Below are 27,535 nucleotides of genomic sequence, written 5' to 3'. Positions count from 1 at the left end.
ACGCTATCACGACCTTCCTGACAAGAAGGAAAGCAAATAATGTAAGAACTGATATTATAACGGCAGAGCTCTTATTTATTTCTATTTGCCAGCATCATGTTTCGTGCCACGTTGGCGATATGTGGAAGAACAGTCGTTAAAAGGGTAAGTAGGCGCATGTAGATCATCATGTTGTAAAACGCATGTTGGTGTAATTTAATGTTGATATTGGAACACATCGCCGAAGGATAATAATAACACATGATTTCTCTCAAAGCAGTTCATCTCATCTGTATCTGGAGAAAGCGCACTTCCACCAAATCTCAGACTGCCACCAAATCTCATTGGAGTCGCAGCAGAAAGTAGGCAAAGAGTTGCTTATTTAACGATGCATTGTTAATAATCACATTGCTTTATGCATTATTTTATTTTTATTAAAGGAGCTAATAATTTTGACCTTAAATTGTTATTCTAACATAAATAAAACAAATAAGACTTTCTCCAGAAGAAAAAATATCAAAAATTACTGTGGAAGATATTTAAAAAAAAGCAAAAAAAAATTAAAAAGGCGGCTAATAATTCTGACTTCAACTATATATATATATATATATATATATATATATATATATATATATATATATATATATATATATATATTTTTTTTTTTTTTTTTGTGCATTTCCTCGTTAAAACACATCCATTAAAATGTTTGTAAGAGACGAACCATACTATAGTACAGTATTTAAATAAATCTCTTGTTTTAAAGTTATAGTTGATATTTTAATGTAACAACTAGAGCAATATATAAAAATCAGCCAATACTGTACTTTTATTTACCATTATATATACAGTGCTCAGCATAATTGAGTCCACCCCATTTTGAAAATTAATATTTTTATCCATTTCTGAGGGAATATAGGCAATGTATTTTGGTGCTTTTAAACAAAACAGATTTATTAAACAGATATAGTTATTACAATTATATTTTAGTCATCGAACATGTTTAGTCATTAAAAGATAATACAATAAAATTCAAGCAAACTGTTGCCAAAAATAATTAAACTACCAAATTTCAACAAAATTGTGTTTGTGTGTGTGTGTGTGTGTGTGTGTATATATATATATATATACATATATTTTTTTAATTTTTTGTTTCCCTTTATTTTTGCTGTTTTTGACAATTTTATTTAATATTTTTCTGTAACATACATTTGTATGTATTTGTACTAGTTTTTGATCATTATTGTAAGTAATTATGTTAGATTAGCTCCAGACTTGGCTTCAGTACTAATCAGTAGTCAGTAATCAGTAGTAATCTAATGTACATGCACAAATAAAATATTGTAAAGCATCCTATAGAAAACATTAAATGAGAGACTTGTGGGGGGTGTACTCGTATATGCTGTATATTCCAAATCTACAATACTTTTGTTTTTACTGTAGTTAAAACTAAACTATACTACAGTAAGTAATTATTACTTTATCAGTTTACTATAATACAACAGTATGCTGTAACATTAATTAACAAAGTGTGGTAATTACTATTAAATATACAACAAAATACTGTACTATAGTATGGTTCAAAACTCTATTTTTCTATTAGCTGTCAGTGAAACTGTAACAATGTGTTTCTAAAATGCATAATATGTGCACGCACTTGAAGTAAAATAAACTTTAACTGAAATAAGATTTAGTTACTTGACAAGGAAATATAGTTTTTTATTTAGTTTGACCTTATATACAAAAAATAAACTAAAACAAAATACAAAAAATTAATATAGAAAAAAGAAAAAAAATCTAACTATAACTTAGGCCAAATCTTTATTCTCCCCCTCATTTTGCGCATTAACGTGAAGGGATAGTGGTGTCCTAATTATTTTTAGCATTAAGCATAGGACTAAGGGCAATGGCCAGATAGCCCTCGAAACAGATTTTTCAGAACCACACTCGAAATTTAAAAATTGCAAACATTTCCCAGAATACACCATCTACAAAAGTAGAATGGCGGCAAATGGAAGTAAAGAAATGTACAAACTAGTATTTTTTAGTGGTGGGCAAAGCGAGGCTTTGTGAAACACTGAAACTATCGAAGCAAATGTGTCGAAGCTTCGAAACGTTTCAAAACACCACTCTATGGTGACACCTAGTGGTCATTTTATTTGTATTTCACTGAAACAGCTTCAGCAAAGAACAGTTGAGCAAATTGATGTATCAAACCCTACTTTGTAGCCTTGAATCATCAGATGGTTTAGTCGAGTGACTATCATGCGGGAATAATGGGTTCGAATCCAGACTGGTACAATTGTGTTGAAATGCTTTACTACCAGTTGGTAATGCTTTGTTATTGTATCGTTTTGTTTCAACATTGCTCTGACATACGAATAAATTTGTATTTTGTTCATATAACAGGGTTGTTACTAGATCAGATACAGTTGTGGCCAGAAGTTAATAATATTTATTTATATTATTAATTAAATTTCCCATTGCATTTTATTAACGTCTATCCAAAACCTAAACCCATCACAGTACTGTAAAAATATGAATTATTGTTTTACAGTGTTACAAAAATGATGCTAAATTGATGGTGTATCCGCAGCTGTATCCTATCTAGGCTACACCATAAAACAGTAACATGATTAAAATACATAAAATCATGATTTTGGAGTATTTGTAATAGTCGAGATTCGAACCCAAAATGAATTTAAAATACAGTACCAAAGTGCACACGCACGGTCCACTAGGCCATACAGGACAGAAACTTAATGAAAATCATGCCAGTCAAATGCAGATTCTCCGGGTCTTGAAACGCCTCTGAAATGATCGATGCTTTGAATCGCTTTTGTCACGTGACCAAGTGTTTCGAAACACTTTAGTCACGTGACCTGGGTGTTTCGGATCATGCTTCGGTACAGTGTTTCGAAACACTTGCGCTTCGGGATCTCGACACTTGTGTCGAAACGTCAGTTTCACGTCAGCCATCCCTAGTATTTTTCTGTCATTATTATGAATTTTTACAACAAACAAGCGTATGTTTTAATACCATCAAAATGGCGTTCGTGTTTTACCGTTATACTAACACTGACAGCGCAATAGCCTAGTGGTTAGCGTGCCGACATATGATGCAGTAGCACGTCAGGGCGTCCTGAGTTCGAATCCCAGCTCAAGGACATTTTATTATCCTACCCCTCTCTCTCTCTCTCTCTCTCTCTCTCTCCCCAAAATCGCTTCCTGTCTCAATACTGTCCTATCGAATAAAGGCAAAAATGCTAAAGATAAATCTTAAATAAATAAATAAATAAAACCCCACTAAAATAAAAACAGCAAAATTTTGCTATATATAATCCCTATTAATAACTCCTGCATAGCAGTCCCACAACATTCAAACACTCGAATCCTGTCAGAAAAGTCTAGTGGCTCGGAACCTTTTTACATTCATTCATTCATTTTTTTGTCGGCTTAGTCCCTTTTTATGAATCCGGGGGCGCCACAGCGGAATGATCCGCCAACTTATCCAGCAAGTTTTTACGCAGCGGATGCCCTTCAAGCCACAACCCATCTCTGGGAAACATCCACACACACTCATACACTACGGACAATTTAGCCCACCCAATTCCCCTGTACCACATGTCTTTGGACTGTGGGGGAAACCGGAGCACCCGGAGGAAACCCACGCGAAGGCAGGGAGAACATGCAAACTCCACACAGAAACGCTAACTGAGCCGAGGCTCTAACCAGCGACCTTCTTGCTGCGTAAATGCACAGTACAGATACGATCTTATTGCAACATTATAACGTTATAACATGATATATGCCTTGAGTGATTTCCTGAAGATAAATACCAAAAATACCGTATCTGGAATAATTACAGCAGACGTGATCGTTGATCTCATATGAAGCAAGAGATCGCGATGACTTACGATGAAGTGTGCAGGTGTTGTCCTATTTCTTAGGGGTACATTTTGAAGCCCTTCCCCCTTCACACTGTTTCAAGAGCCAAGGGGAAGGGGTACAAAATTAGAATTAAAAACTACAATAGTTATACAAAATGTATAAATGTATACTAAATTAACTAAAGGTGTGTGAACTGTTGTTTCAGAGCGGCCGCCTCCCTCCGGCTCAGATCTTCCAGTTGTGCGCAGATGTGAGGCTGATGTCCCAGCTCACTTGACACCAGCGCAGACCTGGCTGGAATCGTTGGGAAGTCGTGACAGTGACCAGCTTGGTGTGGTTGACCTGCACCCTGACGTCTTCTCCGTGCCAATCAGGTGGCAAAAACAGCTCTCTTTAAATGATTTTTGGCCCGGAGTTATATTCTAAACAAATTAAAATATGATCTTTATGTTTTTTTCTTCCAATAATAGACTGGATATTCTCCATGCTGTAGAGGTCTGGCAACGGAACTTCAAACGAATTGTAAGTAACAAGGATTTCTGGTGTGAACTTCACTCTTTAATAAGAAGTGCCTTCTGTAAACATCAGTCACAAAGCAGGAGTACATTTGTCATGAATGTGTGCGATTTGATTTCTGTAGAGTTATGCAAATGTCAAGACAAGAGCAGAAGTCCGAGGTGGAGGCAGGAAACCGTGGCAACAGAAAAGAACTGGCCGAGCACGACATGGAAGCATTCGTTCTCCGCTCTGGAGAGGAGGTGAGATAAACATACTTTGAGATTGACATTAAAGGTCCCATGAAGTGCTTTAAAATGTGCTTTTTTTATTCTATGTTTGTACCTGAAACACAAAGAAATAGCGGGACATAGAGTAGCTTCTCCCCTTTTCAAAAAATCATCCAATAGCGTATAATTTTTTAATCGCAACTCTTCTAGTTGATCATTTGGAAAAGTGGCAGGAGGTAGATTTTTCCCCTGAATCATCTGTTGAAATGCATCCCACTTATCACAAATACTCCAGAAGATCTACTGGAACCCACATGGACCAAAGATTCTCAGAGCAATCAGTCAAGTTAGGTGAAGGAAAAATCATGGTTTGGGGTTACATTCAGTATGGTGGCACGCAAGAGATCTGCAGAGTGGATGATAACATCAACAGCCTGAGGTATCGAGACATTTGTGCTGCTCATTACATTACAAACTATAGAAAAGAGGGCAAATTCTGCAGCAGGATAGCGCTCATCATACTTCAGCCTCCACATCAACGTTCCTGAAAGCAAAGAAGGCCAATGTGCTCTGGGATTGGCCAGCCCAGTCACCATATATGAATATTATTGAGCATGTCTGGGGTAAGATGGAGAAGGCATTAAAGATGAATCCAAGATTCTTGATGAACTCTGGGAGTCCTGCAAGAACACTTTCTTTTCGTAGTTTATCCTACTCACGCTTTTTCTAAATGCATGTGCCTCTTGGTGTTTTCATGAAGTTTTTTTTTTTTTGGCAGCAATCCAAAATGAGGATAAAAATAGGTGGATGGAAACATGAATAGTGAAAATCTTAAAACTTGGCATTTAATCTCTTAACAAATGCTCTTCCTCATACAGGAGGAATAATTCATGGTCCACGAGGACCAACCAGTTATTATTACATGCTGCCTATGAAGGTGCGAGTGCAGGGGCTGAAAATCGCCCTGTCCGCCAAACTGGCTCAGGTGAGGAAAATCTTGCTTGCTTTGAAATTGTGCTTTTAGTGTTGTTTTAAATATTTATACAATAATTGTGTAACAACAAAGATGGTTTAATACAAACCACAACTTTGAAGTGTTCACTGTTAAGAAACTGCGTACTGAATAAACTATGCCTGTCTTTAAATATTATAAAATATTTTCTTGTCAGGTTGCTTCTGTAACAGTTTATAGTGGTTTTGTAATTTAAAGAAGAGATGTTGAATATGCAAGCAAAATGTTTTGACTTCAATTTTTGAGCTTGTGTTGTGATTCACTTAATCTGTTTCTTAAACACAGACCTGGTTAGTTTAAGCTAGCGATGGGAGATTCAAAGCTTTGAAATAATCCAACCTATTTCTTCACAAAATGATTCACAGCATTTAAAACGCCGCATGCTAAGTTTACCTGCAAACGTTAAATTGAAAATATGAACAGAATGAAAATCAGATGCACTTATCGTCTGATATTAAATAATAAGCATTAGTATATGTCTTGTCAAGTCATGTATTGTTTGTTCTATTGTGGGCCATTAATTATTATTAAGATAAATGTCTCATTATAACATCTAAACTTGTAAAACTGATCCAAGATCAGGTAAAAAATATGAAGTGAATCTGCATGATTAATGTGGATTTTATGGTGTTACTCAGACCTAACATCTATGACAGGGATGAGCAACTGCAGTCCTGGGAGTCCACTGTCCTGCAGAGTTTTGCTCCAATACTATTTATGAAAATGCAACTTGATATCATCTCGAGTAAACAGAGCCTCAGAAAACAGTTTGAGTTATTTCTGGGAACACATATGTTAGTCTTCCTCATTTAAAAATTCCCATCCAGTGGATGCACAGACACTTGAATTAAATAGTCCTCTTCCTAGGCCTGGTCAAGCCACATAAGTGTGTTGTCACCAGTGTGTCCAAGAAACACTAATTCCATACTCTATATTCTTTCCAGGATTACCTTCATATTGTGGACTCGTTGGAGATTCCCACTCCAGACCCCCAGTACCTCCAGGACCTGGTCAAACACAGACAGTGGGGGGATTCGGTCCTCATTGTTGACGTGTAAGTGTGCGAAGATGGATTTATATTCCATTGCCAACATGATGTGTTGTCCTTAAGTCATTCCTTCAATTTTTTCCATGCATTTCAGAGGGGAAGAATTTCCACAAAACATTCTTAAGGCGACCGAAGATCTAAAAACAGTGAACATCATTCCAGCTCTAGGTAATCAAACAGACCACACAAAAAGCTCTGTGATAACACTGTTAATCAAATGTAATCGATTAGATTAAAGCTCCTTCATGATCTGTGACAGTGGTTCTCAGTTCCAATCCTCACACCTCACTGCTCGTTTTTTTTTTTTTTGCAGCTAATGACCAGCTTGTTAGAGGAATGAACTGTTCTAATTGACTGGGTCCATAGACAGTAGCTGTGTCTCATTTCAGAGGCTGCATCCTCCGAAGGATGCTTTTAAAGGGCATTGCGTCATCGCGGCTCAACTAAGGCTGCCTCATTTAAAAAAAAATTCGAAGGCTCCTTTAAATGCAGCATCCAATTGCGCCCTTCATTTCCCAGTTACAGTTTTTTTCCATTGGTTTAGCTCATTTCTTGAAACAGAAATTACATTCTCAAAACAACATGAGCCGCGTTTCCACTATCGCGCCTAAAGCGAGCGAGCCAAGGCCAGTCGCGTTTCCACTGTCACTTCCGGGGCCTAATCGGGCCAAAGCGGGGCTTTCTTGGGGCCAGCAGCCGCCCTTTTTCGGCCCGCCGAATACCTTGGGCCAAGGAGGGCCAACTGAGGCTTCGGGGCGGAGTGAAAGGAGAGGCGGACTTTGCCCCGAGTCTGGGAAAGATGGATTGCCGTCATTACACTTTTCCGATCGCACACGAGTACATGCGCCAAACACATAAACAAATAAATAAATAATGGAAAGAAAACATCTAGCCTTATAGACTGAGGTCTTTTGCTTATACTTTTGCTCATCCTCTAAATGAGGATGTTATAAAATAGGCTACATTTTCTACCAAGTTATTAACGGAGACCACTCGATGCACGGTGCCAACAGTCGGTCGATGAGTAAATGAATATAAAGAATGAAAACACACAGGCCCGTGCGTATAGACCTATAATGTACTGCTGTACAGTAACGTGTTATTTGTTTGTTTCGGTTGTCTTTATTTTAATGCTCTCCTGATGATGATGTGATGGTGTGCTTTATCTGACTGAGTCCCGCTGAAGTGGGCGGGTTGTGTGACGTTTGATTCAGGGGATGTTCTGGGGGCGGTGTTCGCGTGACACGCTGCAAGCTACTAGCCCGACAGTGGAAACGCAACATGATTTCTGCCTCACTGCTTAACCTCTCGGGCGATTGGCCCGGCCCGGCCCGATTAAAGCCCTGACTCGATAGTGGAAATGCGGCTATGGATAAACCTTCAAACCACTGGGCAATTGTTCACAACAGACTTGAATTTCTCATTCATTTAATCAAATTGCAAATGTCTCAGTACATCTTTGCAAATGATTAAGCACATATTACAGATTGCCTTCATTTAGCACAATTTCCAAGTGAATAGATCTTTAGTGAAGAGATTGTTAATTCTCAGTCTAATGGTTGTTCTCTACAAAATGTGCAGCGTCATTTTATTGTATATGTCGTTACATGCACAATAGTCTGTTCAATTGTCAAAATTAGTCAAGACCAAATACCATGAATACCATACAGTAGGTGAACCCTTAGAACATTTGATTACAATTTATAACAGCTATTTATTCTTTTTGCTCTGATATACGAAAGTTACTTTGTGTGTGGTTGATCTTTACAATAAAAAAGGAGTTACTATTTCCTTGGCAGTATGAGTGCAATGTGTGACGTCAAACCTTGGAGGCTACTCTTACCCTAAAATCCTATTTCTTTTTTTCAGTTTTATACACAAATATATTCTGTTAGATAGACAAAAACAGTATTGTAACCATTGACTATGAAGGACTGGGCTAAGACTGTAAGGTGGACATGAGGGATATTTTAGTGGTAATGACAGAACATCTAAACATTTTGACTTGCAGTGCTTACACAATGCTAAAGGGACGAGGTATTTTGGGGCACTGACTGTTTAAATGAGAAGGAAATTTAGTTTTGACACATGAGTGAACTGTTTTGGAAAAGGTGTGAGCTATTGTGTTGTGCTAAAATGTAACACTGTTTTGCCAAATGATCTTGGAATTTTAAGAATGTAATTTCTGTTTCAAGAAAAGAGTCAAATCAATGGAGAAAAACTATAATCCTTCATAGTCTCAAACATCCCAAGATTCATTGCTGCAGGCAGTTTTTAAAAGAAAACTCAGGAATAAATGTATAAATTAGGTTTTATAAGGTTAAAAAACAGAGTATGACATGTCTTACTAAAAACTGATTTTATAGACCGTGTACATTTTTATGTGTACATGTATGAATCAAAGGAAATATATTTTTAGTTTTGCCTTCAGATCACCTATAGTATTAAAAAATCATTTTTCAAAAGTTCACACATAGCTGATGATTAATTATAAAGCTTGTTTGGCACGCTGTCATGGGAGAGGGGAGTTTGAGCTCAGGTAGATCTCATCCCTGCTGTAGAAATGAACGGATAGTGATTGCTCTTCAGAGATAACTACTTACTAGGTGCATGTCTATGGTGTCGATTTGGATTAGTCAATTAACTTTAGTTGCATGTTTTTGGACTGTGGGAGGAACTCCGCACAGAAATGCTGGACTAGAACCAGTGATGTTCTTACTGTGAGGCAACAGTGCTAACCACTGGGCCACCGTGCCACCCATGTAGGAAAGGAGGAGGAGTAGGGGTGGAAGGGGGATTCTTCAAAACGAAGATGGCTGTCATATGAAAGTAAGGGTATTTATAGTGGCTTAGGAATCGTCTGATTGGTGAATCATGAATTGAATAATGCGAGACCAGCTGCAAGCAACCATAAGCATGTGATCCTCTGGAAATTAGTTTATAAATAAACTTCACTTAAAAAGTCATTACAAATTTTATTACCGCTAATTAACAGCAGCTGTTACGGTTGCTAGGTGATGAGATCTGTCCTCTGTAGGCTAGATCATCTCATTTCAAAACGCTTGGTTCGGCTTGTGTGGACTTCGAATGACTCTCCTTTGAAGTCTGCATCCTTTAGAGGCTAATGTTCACCGCTGTGAGCATGGGAAACCTTTTTTCCCACTTTGGAATGTTCATATACAAATTTGCACAACACCATAATGTTTGTGAAATCAAGATAGATCATCTTTCTGCGATAAACAGCTGTTTGCTTGGATTTTCAGTTGACTTACACCCCATTCACACGGGGCGTCAGCATCAACGCTTCCCATTCACTTTGAATGGGTGACGTCAGGCGTTGCTGAACTGCATTGTGGATCCGTCGGCACCGCTTCAGAAGCGTTGCTCAATGCAGAAGTTGGGACTAGCTCAACTTTTCAAGCGCCAACGGAAGCATCAGCCATTCAGATCGCTGTATGCAAATACACCAGCTCAGACAGTGGCCTATTGCTGACTGAATTTCATTGGCTGACGCTTTTATGACGATCGCTTCAGACACTCCTTCAGTCAATTGTTGACGCTGAAGCCCCGTGAATGGGGCGTAAGGCTATATGCTAAATGCTGCTGCAACAGAAAGCGGTTTGATATTTACCATGTTAACATGGCTGACCAGTAACCCTATGGGAGTTTCTTGTTTGTGAGGCAGTTTTGCACAAGATCACCCTCTGGCCTTCGGAGAACATTTACAACTGATCACAGAGCTGTGTTCTGCTCATAAGATGTGCATGATAGTTGCAGCTTTGGATTAAGCATGTTTGCAATTATAATTTGATTAATCTCCCAGCCCTACTGACGCTCTTATGAAAGTTTTGCAGCTTTGAAACAACTTTACAAACTGTCAGTAGTTTTCATGAAAATATGAACATTTATCTCCAACATCTCCAACAGAGAGGAATCAGCTAAAATGTTAATGATCTTAAGATTCTAATCACCCTAATCATGAAGTGCGGTTTATTCATAAACTAATTTCGAGAGGATCACGTGCTTATGATCAACACGGCTGGCTCCTTATTAGCTCCGTAATCTGCCCTATTAGATGATTATGGAAGCATTATAAATAATCTGAGTTTTTCACTTCAGTTATCTTCGTCTTGAAGCCCCTTCCCTTTCCACCCCTACTTCCTCCCCCCTTTTCTGTTGAACGACACAGTGGCCCAGTAGCTAGCACTGTTGCCTCACAGCAAGATCACTGCTGGTCCGCCCTATCGGGTGTTTCTGTGCGGGGTTTACATGTTCTCCCTGTGTTCGCGTGGGTTTCCCCCGGGTTCCTCCCACCGTCCAAAAACATAAACCATAGCCAATCGACTAAACCAAATTATCACCCAATACAACCTTAGTTTACACTTCTCACGGCGACAAGCAGGGGAGTTCTCTAAATCTACTTGAGCTCGAACTCCCCTCTCGCCCTTCTAACGGGAGGGAGCCCCAGGCTCGAGGATATTACGAGCTCAGGGCTCTCTCCTGGGACAGCATGCCAAATACGCTTTATTGATTATCAGCTAAGTGTGAACTCTTGAATCATGGAAACATGATGACTGATATAAAGTGCATCACTAAATTCATGTTCAAATAAAGAGACTAAAGAAAATGAATGAATGAAATTCATGTTCATGTGTTGCGTGACTGACTAATACAGAAAATATCCCTGTAATCAAACTTCACATTCATTTATTCATTTTCTTTTCGGCTCAGTACCTTTATTAATCAGAGGTCGCCACAGCAGAATGAACCGCCAACTTATGTAGCATATGTTTTACGCAGCAGATGCCCTTCCAGCTGCAACCCATCACTGGGAAATCAAACTTCACATATTACACACTAAAATGCCATTTTGAACGAAATGCAGACTCTCACTTTAAACTGGAAACATGATCCTGTTCACTTCATAGGACATTTAGTCAAATTAGAAAAGATCTGAAGTGAAAAGAAACTTGCAAAATAGTAGTGCACAGGGACTGAAATGGAGAACCACTGACCGGAAAATGTGAACGCAAACTATATATGCAACTTTTTCATTTTTACAGGTCTCAACGTCCACAGTTTGTTGAAACACGAGAGTCTGGTTCTCACTCTGGAGGCTGTCAAATTCCTTGAAAAGAAGCTTCTCTGGCATGATGTGCGTTACACTCCCCTGTACCCCTTCAAACTCCCATACAGCGACCTGCCATGAACAGCATGGACTTCAGTGGATTAAAATGTTTATTTCATAAAAACAATGATCTGGGCGTCTCATTTCACATGCTTCATAAAGTAAAAAAAAAGCTAGATGATTTGAATAAATAATAGTATTAATTCAATATAAAAGATAAGGCGTAGGTGGAAGAGTCTGTTAAGGATAGGAGATTTTGGCAGGGATAATGCAGTGTGCTAAATCATGTCTGATCTCCCATCTTAGTGCTGATCGCTTCTTCTCTGTCGGAACCACATAATTGTTGGGGATGAATGTCTTCTGAGGTCTCGGCTGGTGAACAAAATACACAAAAACAATTATATATGTAATTAGGCTGCATTACACTGCATGGTTCAAGTGACACCATTCGATTTTTTTTCTCCCATGTGGCACAGATTGGATATGGCCCATGTACATGTAAGGAAAAAAAAACATGGATTTTGATTTACTCCAATCAGATCAGGCCTTGTTTATTTGTGGAAATTAATCCGATATGAATTGGACCCGTGTCTGCAGTGTAAGCAGGTAGATCAGATTTTCACCTGTCAATGTGAGTCACGCATCATTAAAAACTATAGCGTATGACAGTATGTCTGATCCTTTCATTTCAGAGCAGACTTCAGCAGAGTCTCAAACCTTATATCTCATACACGAGAACGAAAAAAAAAAAGATTTTTTTATTGTCAGCACAAGTATTTAAGCATGTTAACGATAGAGAAAGCAAAATATCCACCATATTAACTAATATAAAACTATTGCATACATCATGTGCATTAATCTCACCATTGGCATTACATTAAAATGCCTACTGGTTTAAAAAGGCCTAGAATAAAAGAAGATGGCCAAATGAGAACTTCCCTCTTTTATTATCAGCTTTGAGTCAGCGCCTGCTCTATTTTTTTCTGGTCATTGCGCCTTTTGCCATTGCTTTGTAAATGCTGATAAGAGTCGCTTTTAAAAGATGATATAAGCAGGTCATGAAAAAAAAATCGGACAGTCCCAAAATTGCAATAGGTCGTCAAGATCTGCAGTGTAAATGCCGCCTAAGTTATGTATAGATACAATGTTAGTGCTGTCAGGGTATTTTAAGATTCAGATCAGTCTAATGCGGGAGGTATTGCACTCATTTAAAACAAGTCACAGAAACTTGACTGAGCTTGTTGTCTATAGCAAAACACACTGGAATAATTCACTATTATTCTAAAATAATATTTAGAATTACTACGACTAAAATGACATTGAGTCATTTATTTAGCATCATTAGGGTTAAAATGATTTTAGTGTGTTAAGAATTTATATTTTTCACATGAGGCAATGTTGACAGCCTTAATTTTAAATTGAAAGCATTTTAAGTGTTCTGTACACTTTTCTAAAGCTGTACACACAGACATGCTGAAAAGTACTTTATAAAACATGACTTACTGGTGGAGGCTGATACATAAGTTGTTCCTGGGGATAAGAAAAAAAAAGTTGTTTGTTTTATTGAAATTAGCAAACAAACAAACACTCTTTTCATCTTAAGACAAGAAAAATATTAGAATGGTACCCTGATGGCCCAATGTAGCTCCTTCCTGCTCTTCTCTCCTGGAGGCTTAAACATCTCCCACTCCTGCTTATACTGAAGATACCTGATAAAGAAGCAAAACACGTTGTGAATAATTAAGAACTTTTCTAGTTCCAAGTATTACAGGATACACCCATTAAAAAAATATTATAAAAGGGGAGCACCTGGATTTACCAAATGCAATAAGGTAAGAGCCTCCATTTGGATAATTAATGCATGGATGATTACGTTTCAGCTGGTAACGAGTAATTTGATCGTAACTGATGTAGAGAGCAGCTTCTCATTTCTCAAACGCATGTCAGTAAACACATCCAGTGGTTGTGGATGCTAATCTGTTTTAGAAGAGTCAAATAATTTGCAGGAATCAAGCAAAAACATTCAGGGAGATTGCAGACTACTCAAATTGGGTCAAGAACTGTCCAACGCATTATTAAAAACTGGAAGGTTATTAATGCAATGTGTATTCATACAGCATTTTTATTGTGTATGGCCATACACCCAAATCACTTCACAATCATGAGGGGGGTGTCTCCATATCACCACCAGTATGCAGCATCCACTTGGATGATGCGACGGCAGCCACAAGACAACGGCGCCAGTGCGGTCACCACACATCAGCTATAGGTAGAGTGGAAAGACAGTGATAGAGCCAATTCAGTGGATGGGGATGATTGGGAGGCCATGATTCGGTGAGGGCTGATGGAGAGTATTTAGCCAGGACCAAAGTGTGATAGTGGGGAACCATCATCTTTGAGGAAGGGAAAAATTTTGAATGTTTGAAATCGCAATCACAAAGTCAGTGTGAAATCTGAATTTGCAATGTTTATTTTAATAGCACTCATCTTTTTTCATCTATTGAAGGCAAATCTTCAATCAAAGTCTGAGCATTTGCTTCCTAGTTTGGAGGAGCAGTCCTTTGTTAATGTTTGTCAGATGCCTTCAGCCACAATTTTCTTACCCACTCCCTCTTATCATTAGTTTGCTACAAGGGAATGATTTGGAAAAAAGAAAGCCCTGCCTGACACTAGTTTTGATTCTGTTGGAAGTACATCAACATCCTGAAATAAGTCTTAGAAACTACTGGTTTACACAGACTTTTAACATCTGTTGAAATCTTATATTAAAACAACAGTAGTATTTGCAATAGTGAAAGTAATTGTGCAGACAAGAATTTCCACAGTAACAATGTTAAGGGTAACTCAAGGGATCGGGACTGAAAAAGCTGTGTAGGCTTAAAAAAACCACTTATCAGTAAGGCTAAGCAAAAAAAAAAAAAAAAAAAGGGCTAGGAAACATGACGATTGGACTGAAAGAAGGTAATGTGGTTCAATGAGTCAAAATTGACCCTGCTCCAGATTAATGGGCACATCAAGGTAAAGGCAGATTTATACTTCTGTGTCAAGCGCACGCGTATGCTACAGCGTGGCCTACACGTGGACGCATAGCCCTCGCCGTGGCATCGCTGATGCGCACCTTGAAAAATGTAACAACACCTCGCAACTACGCATTGCGTAAGCTCTGTGATTGGTCGACTTGGTAGTACTGACAAGTCTGGGCAGGACAGAGAGCCGCGCGAGCCTATTGGAGTGATTGTTTACAAATGTGGAGTCCCTTGAAGGAGCTCTGAATGGAAAGTTTTGTTTTGTATTGTATTTACCTCATGGTTAAAGTTGTTGCACGTCCGCCTGTTACTGCCTCAAAATGAGCGAGTTTGAACCACTTGTACATTAAGAAAGCGTTCAGAAAAAACAAAACACTAGCAAAGAAACTCGGCACAGAGGAACATAAACACCTCACTGCCAACTAGTGTTTTGAAAGTGTTATTGCAGAGCAACAGAAACAGCGCGCAGAAGTATGAATGCACAGCTACGCACGTTGCATGCACCATGTGTCACGCCAGGGGCGTACTCGCTATAGCGAGCACCGGAATATTTCCCGGTGGACTGAGAGTCAATCTGGCTCGCCACCGTGAGTCGATCACTTGACGCAGAAATATAAACCAGGCTTAAGAAGAGAGGTGGGTGAAGTAATGCACCCATCATGCCTGGTGCTTACCATACCTGGGTGGCAGTGCTGTGATCTGGGGATGCTGCAATTTGGTCAGCTCCAGTTTCCAATAGTATCTGGATGCAGCCTTATGATGCAAGCTGAGATTGCATCGCCCAGAGATGCAGTGTCAGACACAATGAAGTCAGTGGAGCTGGTGATGTCAGGGGTTAGGGGAGGGGTTAGGTGTTCACAATAAAAAGGACTGGATGCAGCTCAGCTTGCATCTGCACCGAGACTGCAGCCAGACCCGGTTCAGGGAGCACGAGATGTTTTTTACACATGAATTGGCCACCAAAGAGTCCAGACTTTAACCCTATTGAAAATCTTTGAAATGTGCTGAAGAATAATTTATCTAGCTGTCCAACTCTACAATAATCAATACAAGATTTTGGTGACAAATCGATGCAACTCAAAATCACTCCGTAACCACAGCTACATAGTGTAGTTTAACAAAAGTAAAATTTTCAACCAATAACAAAAGATTCAGGTTTTACATACTTTGCAACTGGATCAGTTTTCTTCAAGTTCCTTGTGTGAGGATGATCAAAAACTGGCCTAATAACTGGGAAGAGAATCAGACTGTGTAAATGCCCTCAAACTAACAATCAAAGAATCTTAGAACTGAAAATAGGAAAATTACACTCACATGACTTTGGACGAGGTCGGATATCACTCTCACTGTGTGATCGTGTCTATAAAAAAAAAAAATTAAAGTTTATCACTCAAAACGTTAAGACTGACATGTAGGAAAATGTTTATATACTGACCATGCCTCTGATGTATTGTTGGAAAGCACTTGAGGATTCCTCTGTCACTGAGCTGGTTCTGTCAGTATAGCTTTCTGTTTCTTCACTCTCTGAGTCATAATGCACACGAGAAGTAGGAATCCGCATCTGATCCAAACGCTCCTCCAGTTCACTGACTGTACCTGCAAAACATATGGATATGATTACTCATATCCTACACATTTAAACTACATCTCTAATGTGCACAAATACTCCACAAAAGAGTTTTAGATAGTATTTGACGTGATATTTTTGAAAAAAGAATTTGTTTAAATTGATAAAAAGTGACAAAGGAGTCTAATATTTTTTTAAAATCTTCCAAACATTAGGCAACACAATTGTGTTGAACATTGAGAATAAGAAATGTCTCTTAAGCAGAATTGTGTGAACAGAGAAAAATATTCCATCAAAAATTAGCACGCCCACTTATTACTAACTTTGTAAAAAGGATTATAGCTGCAACCAAAATTGCACACCACTAAAGTAGGTACTACATTGAATTCACTTCACAACCTTTAGAAAAGTATGTTATATATACTATGATTGCAAGTGAATGGAATTTGGATGTACTACTACTTTGTCATTATCACTTGACCTTTCCGCATCAATTGCATCATTTCACTCCCATTAATGAATTCTCTCACTTGGCATCACGGGATAGTGTGCTGCTATTTTTCAAATACTATGAATTCAGACATATTACTCTACTTATATACTGCTTTTCCCATACTATATAGTAAGGAAATATATAATTTTGGACCCAGCGTATTAATTTTTGGAATGACAAGCTAAATTAAAAGTAAAAATGGAGTGTTCTGCAAACTTCACATGCATTGATCATTGTTTGGCTTGTGATCGTGTGATTTTATTTTTTTTATATATTAATGACACAATTATTGAGATTATCCTAAAAATGAATGAGTATATTAGATAACTACAATCAGAGAACTATTCGACAATTGTTATGGGACTATTACTAGACTCTGAAGCAGGGTTAATTTGGACTCGCAAGACCACATCACCTTCTTTCAGTCCGATCGTTACGTTTCCTAGCACATGTAAGCCTTTTTTTTTAACTTAGCCTTGCTGATAAGTGGTTTTCTTAAGGCTACACAGCTTTTTCAGTCCAGTTCCCTTGAGTTCCCTTCACATTGTTTGTGTAGAAATTCTCGTCTGCACTATTACTTTCACTTTTGCACATACTCAGCTCTGAGTTCTACTGTTGTTTTAGTATTTGATTTTAACAGACGTTAAAGGGTCACGAAACACCAAAACACATTTTTTTTGAGATGCTGACAGTCATATATGCGTCTCATGATGCTAAGGGACAGTTTACCCTAAAATGAAAATCTGACTCACTATTTCCTCTATCGCAAGTGGTTACAAACCTTTATGAGTTTCTTTATGAGTTTCTTACACAAAATAAGATATTTTGAAGATTGTTGAAATTGTCACTGTCACTGACATCCAAAGCAACCAAAAAATCAAAAAACATAAAATGGAAGTCAATGGCTAGTGGTTTCCAACAAAATATCTTCAAATTATCTTCTTTTGTTTGCAAAAGATTAAATAAATTCAGGCAGGTTTAAAAGAAGTGGAGGATGATGTAGTAAATGATAACAGAATTGTAATTTTTGGGGGGCTGAACTATGACAATATTTTAAAACAGGGGTATGAACTTCAGTTCCTGGAGGTTTGCAGCCCTGTAGAGGTTAGCTCCAACTCTGCTTAATCACACTTTAAGGTTTTAAACAAGCCTAAAGGACTCGATTAGTTCTTTCAGGTGTATTTGATTAGGGTTTAAAGCTAAACTATGCAGAGATGCTTGACACCTTTAAAATTAAAGCAAATCCCATTAACCAGTGTAACACACCAAGGCAGCCAGCATAAGCTCTGACTCTCGTCTCCTTTCTCCTTTGGTGTTCCTCATCATATCCTCCATGATATTGTCTCTCCTCGGGTCTCTTCTGAACTCTGCCCCTCCTGTGCCTCAAATTAAAGGGGTGGTCAAGACTGTACCGCAAAGCCTCCAACTCCAAACCTTCATTGAAATACGCCACATTTTGGGAGCTTGACTCTTCAGTTGCATTGTCATTTTTTGCTGGACTCTGGTGCTGCTCGGCTTGACTTGGCAAATCGGGAAACTGAGGTTTATTATCCTTAAATCCATCATGGCTTTGCTGAGCAACCACAATTTGCCTACCATCAGGTGATTCTGTCGGACCTCGTCCATCAGTTGTTAGATTTTCCTTGAACCAGAGCAGACTGCTGTTATCTTCATAGTCAATATCATATAAAACTGATTCATTCTCTTCTTCTAATCCAGCCACAGTGCAGTCGTCTCTATAGTCCACTTCTTCTGGGTCTCCATATTTCGACGAGTCTGGTCTGTATGTGCCATAGCCAGATGTTAAAATGCTTGCAGCAGGACTGCCCAGACTTTCATGAACATCGCCAACACCCATATCTCTAGTTCCCTTCTTCAGCTTCAGCTCTTGTCCCCAAGTATAATTATCCTCTTCTTTCTCAGACTGGCCACTGACTACTGTAACATAATCATAATCATCATCATCACTCATCCATGAGTTCCTGTCCTGCCTTTCCTCTTCCTCAACAGGTCCATCAAAAAACCATTTGCTCTTCTTTTGTTCATCATCCTGTTCAGCTGAATTAGATTGTCGTTTCTCTCCTTCAGCCTCACTGTCATGTTCATCTGCTCCTGGCACATTCTTTACCAGGTCCTTGTTGTTAATTTTTTCCTCACTCTTTCGAAGTTTTATCTCTTCATCATAGTCATCCGACAAATATTGCCTCTTTTCCTTGACATGGTTTCCATTTCCTTCACAAATCCCCTCCTCTTTGTTGTTGCTGCCAATGTTTTCCTCTGTACAGTCTTTTATAAAACACTCTCTTTCCTCTTCAGTTAGTTCCTCTTCATTGTTTTTGTTAGGTTCTCTCTGTTTGCTGTTCTCGGATCCCTCACTTTCAGAGTTTTCTGTACTTTCTTTCATTAAAAAAGATTTATCAATGTCTGCCTTTCCTTTAATGCCTTCATGATCTTCTGATGCAAAACATAGGTTATCTCCTTCATATTCGCCTTCTTCCTCTGAAAATGTATAGTTTTCCTCCCCACTTCCACCAGTGCTCTTTTTCCTGGAGAGATTGTTTATCTTTTCATCCATGTCTGAATCTATACCTGTAAGCCTTCCTTCACTATTTAAATCTTCTTTTGAATAAAGCTTATCTTGTTCATTGGCGTGATCTTTTTCACCCTCTGAATTATCAATTTCATTTTTTTTCTCCTCGTTCTCCTCAGTGTTTCCTCCACTAAAGCTTTCTCCCTCCTCCTCACTATTTAGTTCATCCTCAGTCACTTCCTTTTCTGGCTCTTCCTCGTCCTTCCTCTCATTCCGTTTTCTCTGTTCACAAAAATAAAATTCTGGTTCCTCCTCTTGACTTTCTTCTTCCTCTTTACTGTCTTCTTTTTTTTCCTCTTCCTCATTTTGTATGTCATCTTCTCCAAAAAATTTTTCCTCTTTTTCCTCCTTTTCACTATCTTCTGGTTCTTCCTCTGAAAACTCTTCTTCCTCCTCGTCTTGACTTCCTTCTTCCCCCTCTTCACTTTCTTGCTCACTGTTTTCCTCTTGACTTCTTTCCCCCGTTAGCTCTTCTCCACTTTCTTCTTTTTCAACACTTTCCTTTCCCTCTTCTTCAACGTCACTTTGCTCTTCAGTCTCATCAAGGTCCCTTTCTTTTTTCTCCTCTTCACTTTCTTGCTCTTTTTCTTCCTCTTGACTCTTCTCTTTTTTTGACGCTTCACTTCTTTCCACCATTTCCTCTTCTTCACATTCTTCTTTCTCTTCACTTTCCTTTCCCCCTTCTTCTACTTCACTTTGCTCTTCCTTGTCTTCAAATTCTTTTCCGTCTTCCTCCTCTTCACTTTCCTCCACCTCACTTTCTTCTGAGTCATCATCAATCTCTTTTTGTAGTTCATATAGCTCAAACTCTTCATGCTCACTTTCTTGTTCTTTTCCTCCTTTGTTCTCTTCCTTACTTTCTTCTTCCTCTTCATTCTCATCTTCATTTTCTTCTGAACTTTCATCTTCCTCCTCTTCACTCTCTTTCTCCTCTTCTGAACTTGCATTTTCCTCTTCACTCTCTTCTTCCTCACTCTTGCCTGCTTCTTTACTCATGTTTCCTTTACTTTTAACCTCTTTTACATTTTTCTCTTCTTTACTTTGTTTTTCATCTCCTTTTTCTTGAATTGCTTTTGTGAATTGCTCCATTCTTTTTTCCTTGTCGTCTTCAGAATCCAAATTTTTATGCATCGTCCTCTCTTTATTATCCTGCTCATCTTTACTGTCTCTTTCAGGCCTTTTCTCAGTCCTTTTGTTTTCTTTCTTAACATAGTCCTTTTCATTTTCCTCCTCGCTCTCTCGATCTGTCCAGAAGGAAGAGGACAGGGATGCTTCATCTTCATTGCTTTCATTTTCCAGACGGCTCTCAAAAGCTTTATACATCCTGAGGTAGATAGACAGTTCTCTCTCTCAGGCCTCAGTATAAAAATCAGCTCAGCTTTTGAGCCAAAGCAGATGGCTGAGAGGGAGGGGCTGTAACTAAGAAGATTACCAGTAAGAACTTATTAGGGTTAACAAGGGTAATTGTGCCACCTGCTGTATGGGAGCTTGTTTTTTTTATTATAGAATACTACCGAAGTTTATGTTTTTGGCTCAGTGGTTAGCAATGTCGCCTCACAGCAAGAAGGTCACTGGTTCAAGTCCAAGTTGGGCCAGTTGGTATTTCTGTGTGGAGTTTGCATGGAATTCCTCCAGGTACTCTGGTTCACCCCACAGTCCAAAGAGATGCGCTATAGGTGAATTGCATGAAGTAAATTGGCTGTAGTGTACGAATATGTGAGAACGTATGGGTGTTTCCCAGTACTGGGTTGTGGCTGGAAGGGCATCCGCTGTATAAAACATATGCTGGATTAGTTGGTACGTTACACTGTGGCAACCTCTGCTAAATAAGGAGCTAAGTCGAAGGAAAATTTATGAATATATAGTGATTGATGAGTAAATTATAATAGAATTTTCAGTTTTGGGTGAACTACCTTCTTAAATTGAAAATGAGAGTAAATACTATGTTACAAAGTTGTTCTTTTAACCCTCCCATCGTGTTCACATCCCACACCTTACTTTACTGTTCCCGATCAAAATTGACCAGTCTGTTTTAAAACTGGTCTTAAATTAGCACAAAAAACATTTTTCACCACACAATTTTTATTCAACATTCTTTAGCTGTGAACAATGTCTCACTACAAAGTAATGTCTAACATAAATTTATAGGATTTGACTACAGTGAAAACTATAGACAAATAGACACTGAAAACGTATTACAAAATGAACAATAGATGACAGAATATAAAACACTATCACAGGGTCTGACCAAAGAAACTGAAGTTTTAATCCATTTGAATGATTTATCAACCATAGCAAAACAAAACAGTATCCTTTCCTGTGTACTGAGTGCTTAAATTTTCCTTCAGTCCTTCAATTGAACTATATTAGTGAAAAAATGTAGGAAGTAGTGACTGAGGGTATAGGTGGTGAATATGGACACAGAACTAGCACTAGTTATACTTTAGTCATTTTTGAATGAGATGCTAATGGTCTAGTTCAATAAAATAATTGATGCTAAGCTAAAAGTTCTCCTGCTTGATCGGGAACACCACAGATGTAGCAAGGTTGAATAAAACACTCAAAATTTAATGAAAGAGATGATCATCAATTTTATATGTTCAAGTGCTTAGTGTGGAGGATATCATAAGATATTGAGGCATTCAGATGTAAAACACAATATTTATGAGTGTTTTAACTTGTAAATCGGTCAGATTTGACCCGATCACAACAGGAAGGTAGAAAAAAGGGTCACGAAACACCAAAACACATTTTTTGAGCTGTTGACAGTCATATATGTGACCCACGCTGCTAAAAACACTATTAGGACATTTTATATATTCTTTTTCAAACATTTTAAAATGACTCAAGAAGCATTATGATGTATATATGCTGTATATAACAAAGCCTTATAATGGGGTCAAGTAATTTTTGGTTGGTAGTTAACCCAAAATATAAAATTCTGCCATAATTTAATCAACCAATAAATGTTCCAAACCAGTTTGAGTTATTTTCAGTTAAAAAAAAAAAAACCTCTGTTAAACAGAGTAAATGATGACAATTTTTTTTTTTTTTTTGAGTGAAGTACTTTTAAAAATGTTACATAAAACTTACCAGAATCTTCACTATGTGTAGACTCATCACAGACACGAGACCGACCTTGATGCTTCCTATGTAACAAGACAACAGGAAACGAATGTGCATTGATTATAATGATATTTTACATCAACGACCCAATCTAAATAAATAAATGTCACATCTTCCTACCTTAGCACTTTCCTTTTAATCATAGGCTTCATATGAGTATGATGATCTCCATCAGGACTTGTTGTCTCACTATCATCCAAAACTGATTGAAATATTTCTGAGGGTCTTTCCTCAGTCTCCAATCTGTTGGGTGCTGTGGACGGCCGTGCCGGTCTATGAGCAACTGAGTGTCGTGAATATGAATCATAGTAGTGATTCATACCAGCGTCTTCATGATCTTCCTCATTAAAGGTGGAGGTGAAAATCTAGATATGGACAGGAAAACATATACATTATGCATTCAGAAATGGTAAAATGCTTTGATTTTTAAGATGTGTAGAAAGTCATACCTCTCTCTGTTGAGCTGCTGAGCTGGTGTTGAAGGGAACGTAGTTAAAACTGGGGCCGATGTTGTTCAGCTGAACTAAAGCAGAAACACAAATTAAGTTTTCAAAGAATCTTTACAATTTCAATATTACAAATTTTAGGTTTTCATTTTTAACATATAAGATGTTAAATGAGGCGACGCAGTGGCGCAGAAGGTAGTGCTGTCGCCTCACAGCAAGAAGGTTGCTGGTTCGAGCCTCAGCTGGGTAAGCTGCCGTTTCTGTGTGAAGTTTGCATGTTCTGCCTGCATTCGTGTGGGTTTCCTCCAGGTGCTCCGGTTTCCCCCACAGTCCAAAAACATGCGGTACAGGTGAATTGGGTAGGCTAAATTGTCCGTAGTGTATGTGTGTGAATGAGTGTGTATGGATCTTTCCCAGTGATGGGTTGCGGATGGAAGGGCATCCGCTGCGTAAAACGTTTGCTGGATAAGTTGTCGGTTCATTCCACTGTGGCGACCCCAGATTAATAAAGGGACTAAGCCGACAAGAAAATTAATGAATGAATGAGTTTTTCTATAGATGCTTTACAGATTATCATTATACATTGATGTATGTGTTTGTATATACCCTTTTTTTTTTTTTTTTTCTCTCTCTCTTTTCCCATATATGCAAGTGGGTGTTTGTATCTATGCCGAATTTATGATGATAGTAGACTTTGCTTGTTAAATTATTTGAATGCCATTTGAGATGTTTAAATGAGTCATGTGACCGTAGTACTCAAAGGAGACTCTAGACGCACCTGATCACTGTTACCCTGATGAAGGCAGACTTCTGCTGAAACGCGTAGATTTTTAAAGATTTAGCCATGTGAATAAAGGCTTTTTAAATTTTTCACTTTATTCGAGTGCCTTGGACTGATTCTTGTTGCTGTTTTGATGAATCCCTTACCCAAAGAGCACCGACCATACATTTGAGCTTGCCCCAGAGCGCTTTTTGTTTGTTTTTTCTGGATTAAATCACCTAATACACTCCTCGTGTGTGTTTCTGCAAACCTCATTCATAGTAAAGACTTTGGGAGTAAAGCATTTTCTCTCTCTGCTCAATATTTATTAAATGCAATCCCCTTCTTTGTATGAAATTTGCTAGAGCTAAAATTCTCTACACACTTGTGCATTAAAGGGATAGTGGCCAGTGGCCACTGACTTCCACAGTATTCTTTTTATCCTATGATGACTGTCAGTGACTACCAGTCTCCAACATTCTTTAAAATATCTTTGTTTATGAGAAAAAAAATTATAATTTCAATGAGGTTTGGAACCTTTGTGTAAACTGTGAGTTTCATTTTTGCATGAACCATTGCTTTAAAATAGATGTATTATTATTATTGAATGTTTTTATTTACCCATGTTATTTTAATTTTGTATTTTATGTCTTTTTGTTCTTTGCATTTAAGGAAAACATATAATACAAATAAATGTAATGCATCATTATTTTCTCAGTTTTGGGGAGTAACTAGTTACATGAAATGCTCTTATGTAATACATAATTAAATTACAAAACAAGTGTAACTGTAATATGTTACAGATACTGAGGATATTTTTTAATTAAATGTAAAAATGTTGTAAAAAGGCTGTTACATTTCAATATTGTTTGTAAAAAGCTAGGACACATGAATAAGGCTATTTTGCAAAACTTGCTAATAAAAAGCTGTTTGGTAAATAACTGTGTTTATTTCCTATTTTGGTTTATAAAAAATATATACTTCTGTTTATTCCAAGGCATTGTTTTTGATTCCAGTGTTTCCTCTTATTCATTCCTATCATTTCTTTTCGGCTTAGCCCCTTTATTAATCTGGGGTTGCCACAGCAGAATGAACCGGCAACTTATCCAGCATATGTTTTATGCAGTGGATGCCCTTCCAGCTGCAACCAATCACTGGGAAACATCCATACACACTCACTCACACACACACACCATGGTCAATTTTAGCATACCCAATTCACTTGTAGCACGTCATTGGACTTGTGCGGGAAACCAGAGCAAACACGGGGAGAACATGTAAACTCCAGACAGAAACGCCAAGTGATCCAGCTGAGGCTCAAACCAGCGACCTTGTTGTTGTGAGGCGATCATGTTAACCACTGCACAACCTGTTTCCTCTCATAGCTATGTAATTATTTGATTTTAAAAACTTTATCATAGCTATTAAACTAATTACTGTTATGTTTTTAAATCCGTATCTAAAAAAAAAAGGTTTTAAAGTCTGATTGAAAATTTAAATTTTCTAGTGCTGGGCAAAAAATTATCACGATTAATCGCATATAAAATAAAAGTTTGCTTTGACATGATATATGTCTTTGCATTATTTATATTAAGGCAGCACGAAATTGGAATAATCGGACATTTTGATATTTAGTTTTTCTGTGATATATATCGTGATATATTATGGATATACTTTGCAATGACTCCATGAATCTCATGTACTCTGAATTGTGAAGCTGATCAACTATAAACCTTCAACATTGCAAATCTGCGATATGGATGCTGAAATGATATATTGTGCAGCCTTAATTTATATTTATTATGTACATGATACACACACATACATAGAAACAAAAATTTGTTACATAGATATTTTATTTATATATAATTTGTATCATATACACATTTATATGTGATTTAGATCTAAATATAAATAAACTTTTTTACACACACTTAAATGACAAACTTTTTATCTTTGATGTGAATTATTTTTGATGAGTACTAAGTTAATCTAATCTTATTTCATTTTTTTGACAATCAGTGTTGATGAGTACTAGTGGCAGGGCTCAACAATAAGGACAGGGCCAGCGTGAGAGACACTTGGGACAGTAGACCGGATCATTACTGGCCCGATTGGGACAGTGCTGCCTTGTCACTAACATTTAATTTGTCTGTGACTATTTGTCAATTGCGTGCATTTTTTTTTGTTTGTGCTTTTAAATCTTTAAATGTGACCTACTCTGTAATGTCGTAAACAACATATTGCTTTCCAATTCGTCTTATCTGATTGATTTGACCATGCTATTTTTTTTTGTAACCTGGTAACAACTAGTACAGCATAGAAACAGCAACATGGTGGCAACATCAAATTAAAAGGCTAAACGAAAATGTCTGTCTCTAACGTGTTGGAAGTAGAGATTTACGTGGAAACAACACGACAAAATAAAAATGAAGTGATGTTATGCATAGTTTGGCGTCAGTTTGACAAGTCAGCCACCTTTTGTTAAATAATTTCAAACTGCAAAAAATGCCTCCGCATTTTCCATACTGCTCTTTTTGTTTGCATAACACTTATATTTACAATTGTTTTTTAAGTATTGAAATTATAGACTTACAGACTTTATTTTTGACACATTATTTAAAATATGTGGTTACCTTCCCTTTTTTTTGGTGGGGCCAGTGAAGATTTTGGCAGGGCAAGTAAAAATCTAAACCACTTGCCCGATCGGACCAGTACAAAAAATCCTTAGCATTGAACCAATGTATGAAAATTATTAAGAGCTAAAAACTTTTGAAAACGTTACAAATTTTGAAAAGTAATCTAAAATAATCAAATGTAATGTTACATTAAAAGGGCGAATGAATTGTTATACAATATATTACATTTTAAATAATGTAACTTTATTGTATTATTATGGTAAGTGACATGATAATGCAGGAGAGAGAGAGACAGCTCACCCTTTTCCTTAATAAGGGCAGGTGGACTTTTGCTGGTTCTGCTTTGTGATGCTGGAGAAGTCCAGTCACTAGAGCTCTGACTCCTAGACTTTTCATGACGGATCAGATGATCTAGATCTAGTGGAGATGTCATTCAAGACACGTTATTTGAAGGCAAGCTCAGGTATGTTATAAAATGCCCAAAAAAAAAAAAAACACACACAGAAGACAGTGAAATGTTTTAAAATGAATTAAAAACCTCGCTTGAATTCGCGCAGTCTTTGTTTGGAAATATGACTGTATCCAAGCGCAGCCAACTGCTCCTGGATCTCCTCCTCGGAAAAGTCCACACTCTCCATCTTTTATTAACCAAACACAGATAACAGTTATTAGTAAGTATTTTTATAAGGGTAAAGTTGGTTTTATATTCGCACATTCCTTCATTTAGCAGTCTCTATATTGTTTACCATGTTACTTTAGAATTTGCAAAGAATACTTTTCTGAAATTATATTATTAAGGAGAATGTCTGAATATCTAAATATAAAACCAACTTTACCTCTATAGGATTTGTACAGTATTAGTAAAAACGTCGCATTTCCTCAAGAGAAAACACGTTCGCTGAATCTAAACAAAACTCTCTTTACTTCCTCACTGAAAACAACCTAACGTCCATAGATAACGATAGTGTTGAAATAAGAAGCCTGTCGCGGCAACACAATAAAACATAAGGGATGGTTAAATAACGTGTATTCTGTGTTTTCTCACCTTTAAATGGCCAGGTTTGCTTGTTGTTGTTTTCAGTACCAGGACAACGGCGGCGGTTCC

The 27,535-nt window shown here is 37.7% G+C and overlaps 2 protein-coding genes across 8 annotated transcripts; one reads left to right on the top strand and one right to left on the bottom strand.

Annotated features, from left to right (window-relative positions):
- On the top strand, positions 1 to 11,910 carry mrpl4 (mitochondrial ribosomal protein L4). 3 transcript variants are annotated; one of them, XR_012386787.1, is made up of 9 exons: positions 1 to 144; positions 257 to 341; positions 4,076 to 4,244; positions 4,341 to 4,392; positions 4,511 to 4,628; positions 5,474 to 5,618; positions 5,788 to 6,661; positions 6,750 to 6,823; positions 11,719 to 11,910. XR_012386787.1 is itself a non-coding variant. In XM_005155747.4 (9 exons), the coding sequence occupies exons 1-9, from the start codon at positions 97 to 99 to the stop codon at positions 11,862 to 11,864; spliced, it is 906 nt and encodes a 301-aa protein (XP_005155804.1). In that variant the 5' UTR covers positions 1 to 96; the 3' UTR covers positions 11,865 to 11,910.
- On the bottom strand, positions 11,876 to 27,535 carry hyls1 (HYLS1 centriolar and ciliogenesis associated). 5 transcript variants are annotated; one of them, XM_073916460.1, is made up of 13 exons: positions 27,267 to 27,535; positions 26,969 to 27,068; positions 26,731 to 26,847; positions 23,035 to 23,108; positions 22,908 to 22,950; positions 22,706 to 22,838; positions 22,553 to 22,608; positions 16,245 to 16,405; positions 16,124 to 16,169; positions 15,976 to 16,039; positions 13,411 to 13,492; positions 13,287 to 13,313; positions 11,876 to 12,155 (listed from the first exon to the last, which is right to left on the bottom strand). In XM_073916460.1, the coding sequence occupies exons 2-13, from the start codon at positions 27,066 to 27,068 to the stop codon at positions 12,024 to 12,026; spliced, it is 1,035 nt and encodes a 344-aa protein (XP_073772561.1). In that variant the 5' UTR covers positions 27,267 to 27,535; the 3' UTR covers positions 11,876 to 12,023. The 5 variants fall into 5 exon arrangements, with proteins under 5 accessions (XP_073772561.1, XP_068080390.1, XP_073772560.1 ...); XM_068224289.2 differs by having other exon boundaries at positions 27,476 to 27,535; XM_073916459.1 differs by having other exon boundaries at positions 22,706 to 22,950.

This window comes from Danio rerio, chromosome 11, assembly GCF_049306965.1.
Source record: "Danio rerio strain Tuebingen ecotype United States chromosome 11, GRCz12tu, whole genome shotgun sequence".
In the NCBI taxonomy this organism is placed as follows: Eukaryota; Metazoa; Chordata; class Actinopteri; order Cypriniformes; family Danionidae; genus Danio; species Danio rerio.
The sequence above is the reverse complement of the archived record's forward strand: the minus strand, read 5'-3'. Positions and strand labels throughout refer to the sequence as shown.

Coding starts and splice junctions, on each gene's coding strand:
- mrpl4 (XM_005155747.4), top strand. CDS start 97: ATGTTTCGTGCCACGTTGGCGATATGTGGAAGAACAGTCGTTAAAAGG. Junction 5,581..6,551: donor TGTCCGCCAAACTGGCTCAG/GTGAGGAAAATC, acceptor TATTCTTTCCAG/GATTACCTTCATATTGTGGA. Junction 6,824..11,718: donor GAACATCATTCCAGCTCTAG/GTAATCAAACAG, acceptor TCATTTTTACAG/GTCTCAACGTCCACAGTTTG.
- hyls1 (XM_009305865.5), bottom strand. CDS start 20,782: ATGTATAAAGCTTTTGAGAGCCGTCTGGAAAATGAAAGCAATGAAGAT. Junction 16,406..18,135: donor AGCTTATGCTGGCTGCCTTG/GTGTGTTACACT, acceptor TATGTTTTGCAG/GTACAGTCAGTGAACTGGAG. Junction 16,040..16,123: donor CCGACCTCGTCCAAAGTCAT/GTGAGTGTAATT, acceptor TTCTCTTCCCAG/TTATTAGGCCAGTTTTTGAT.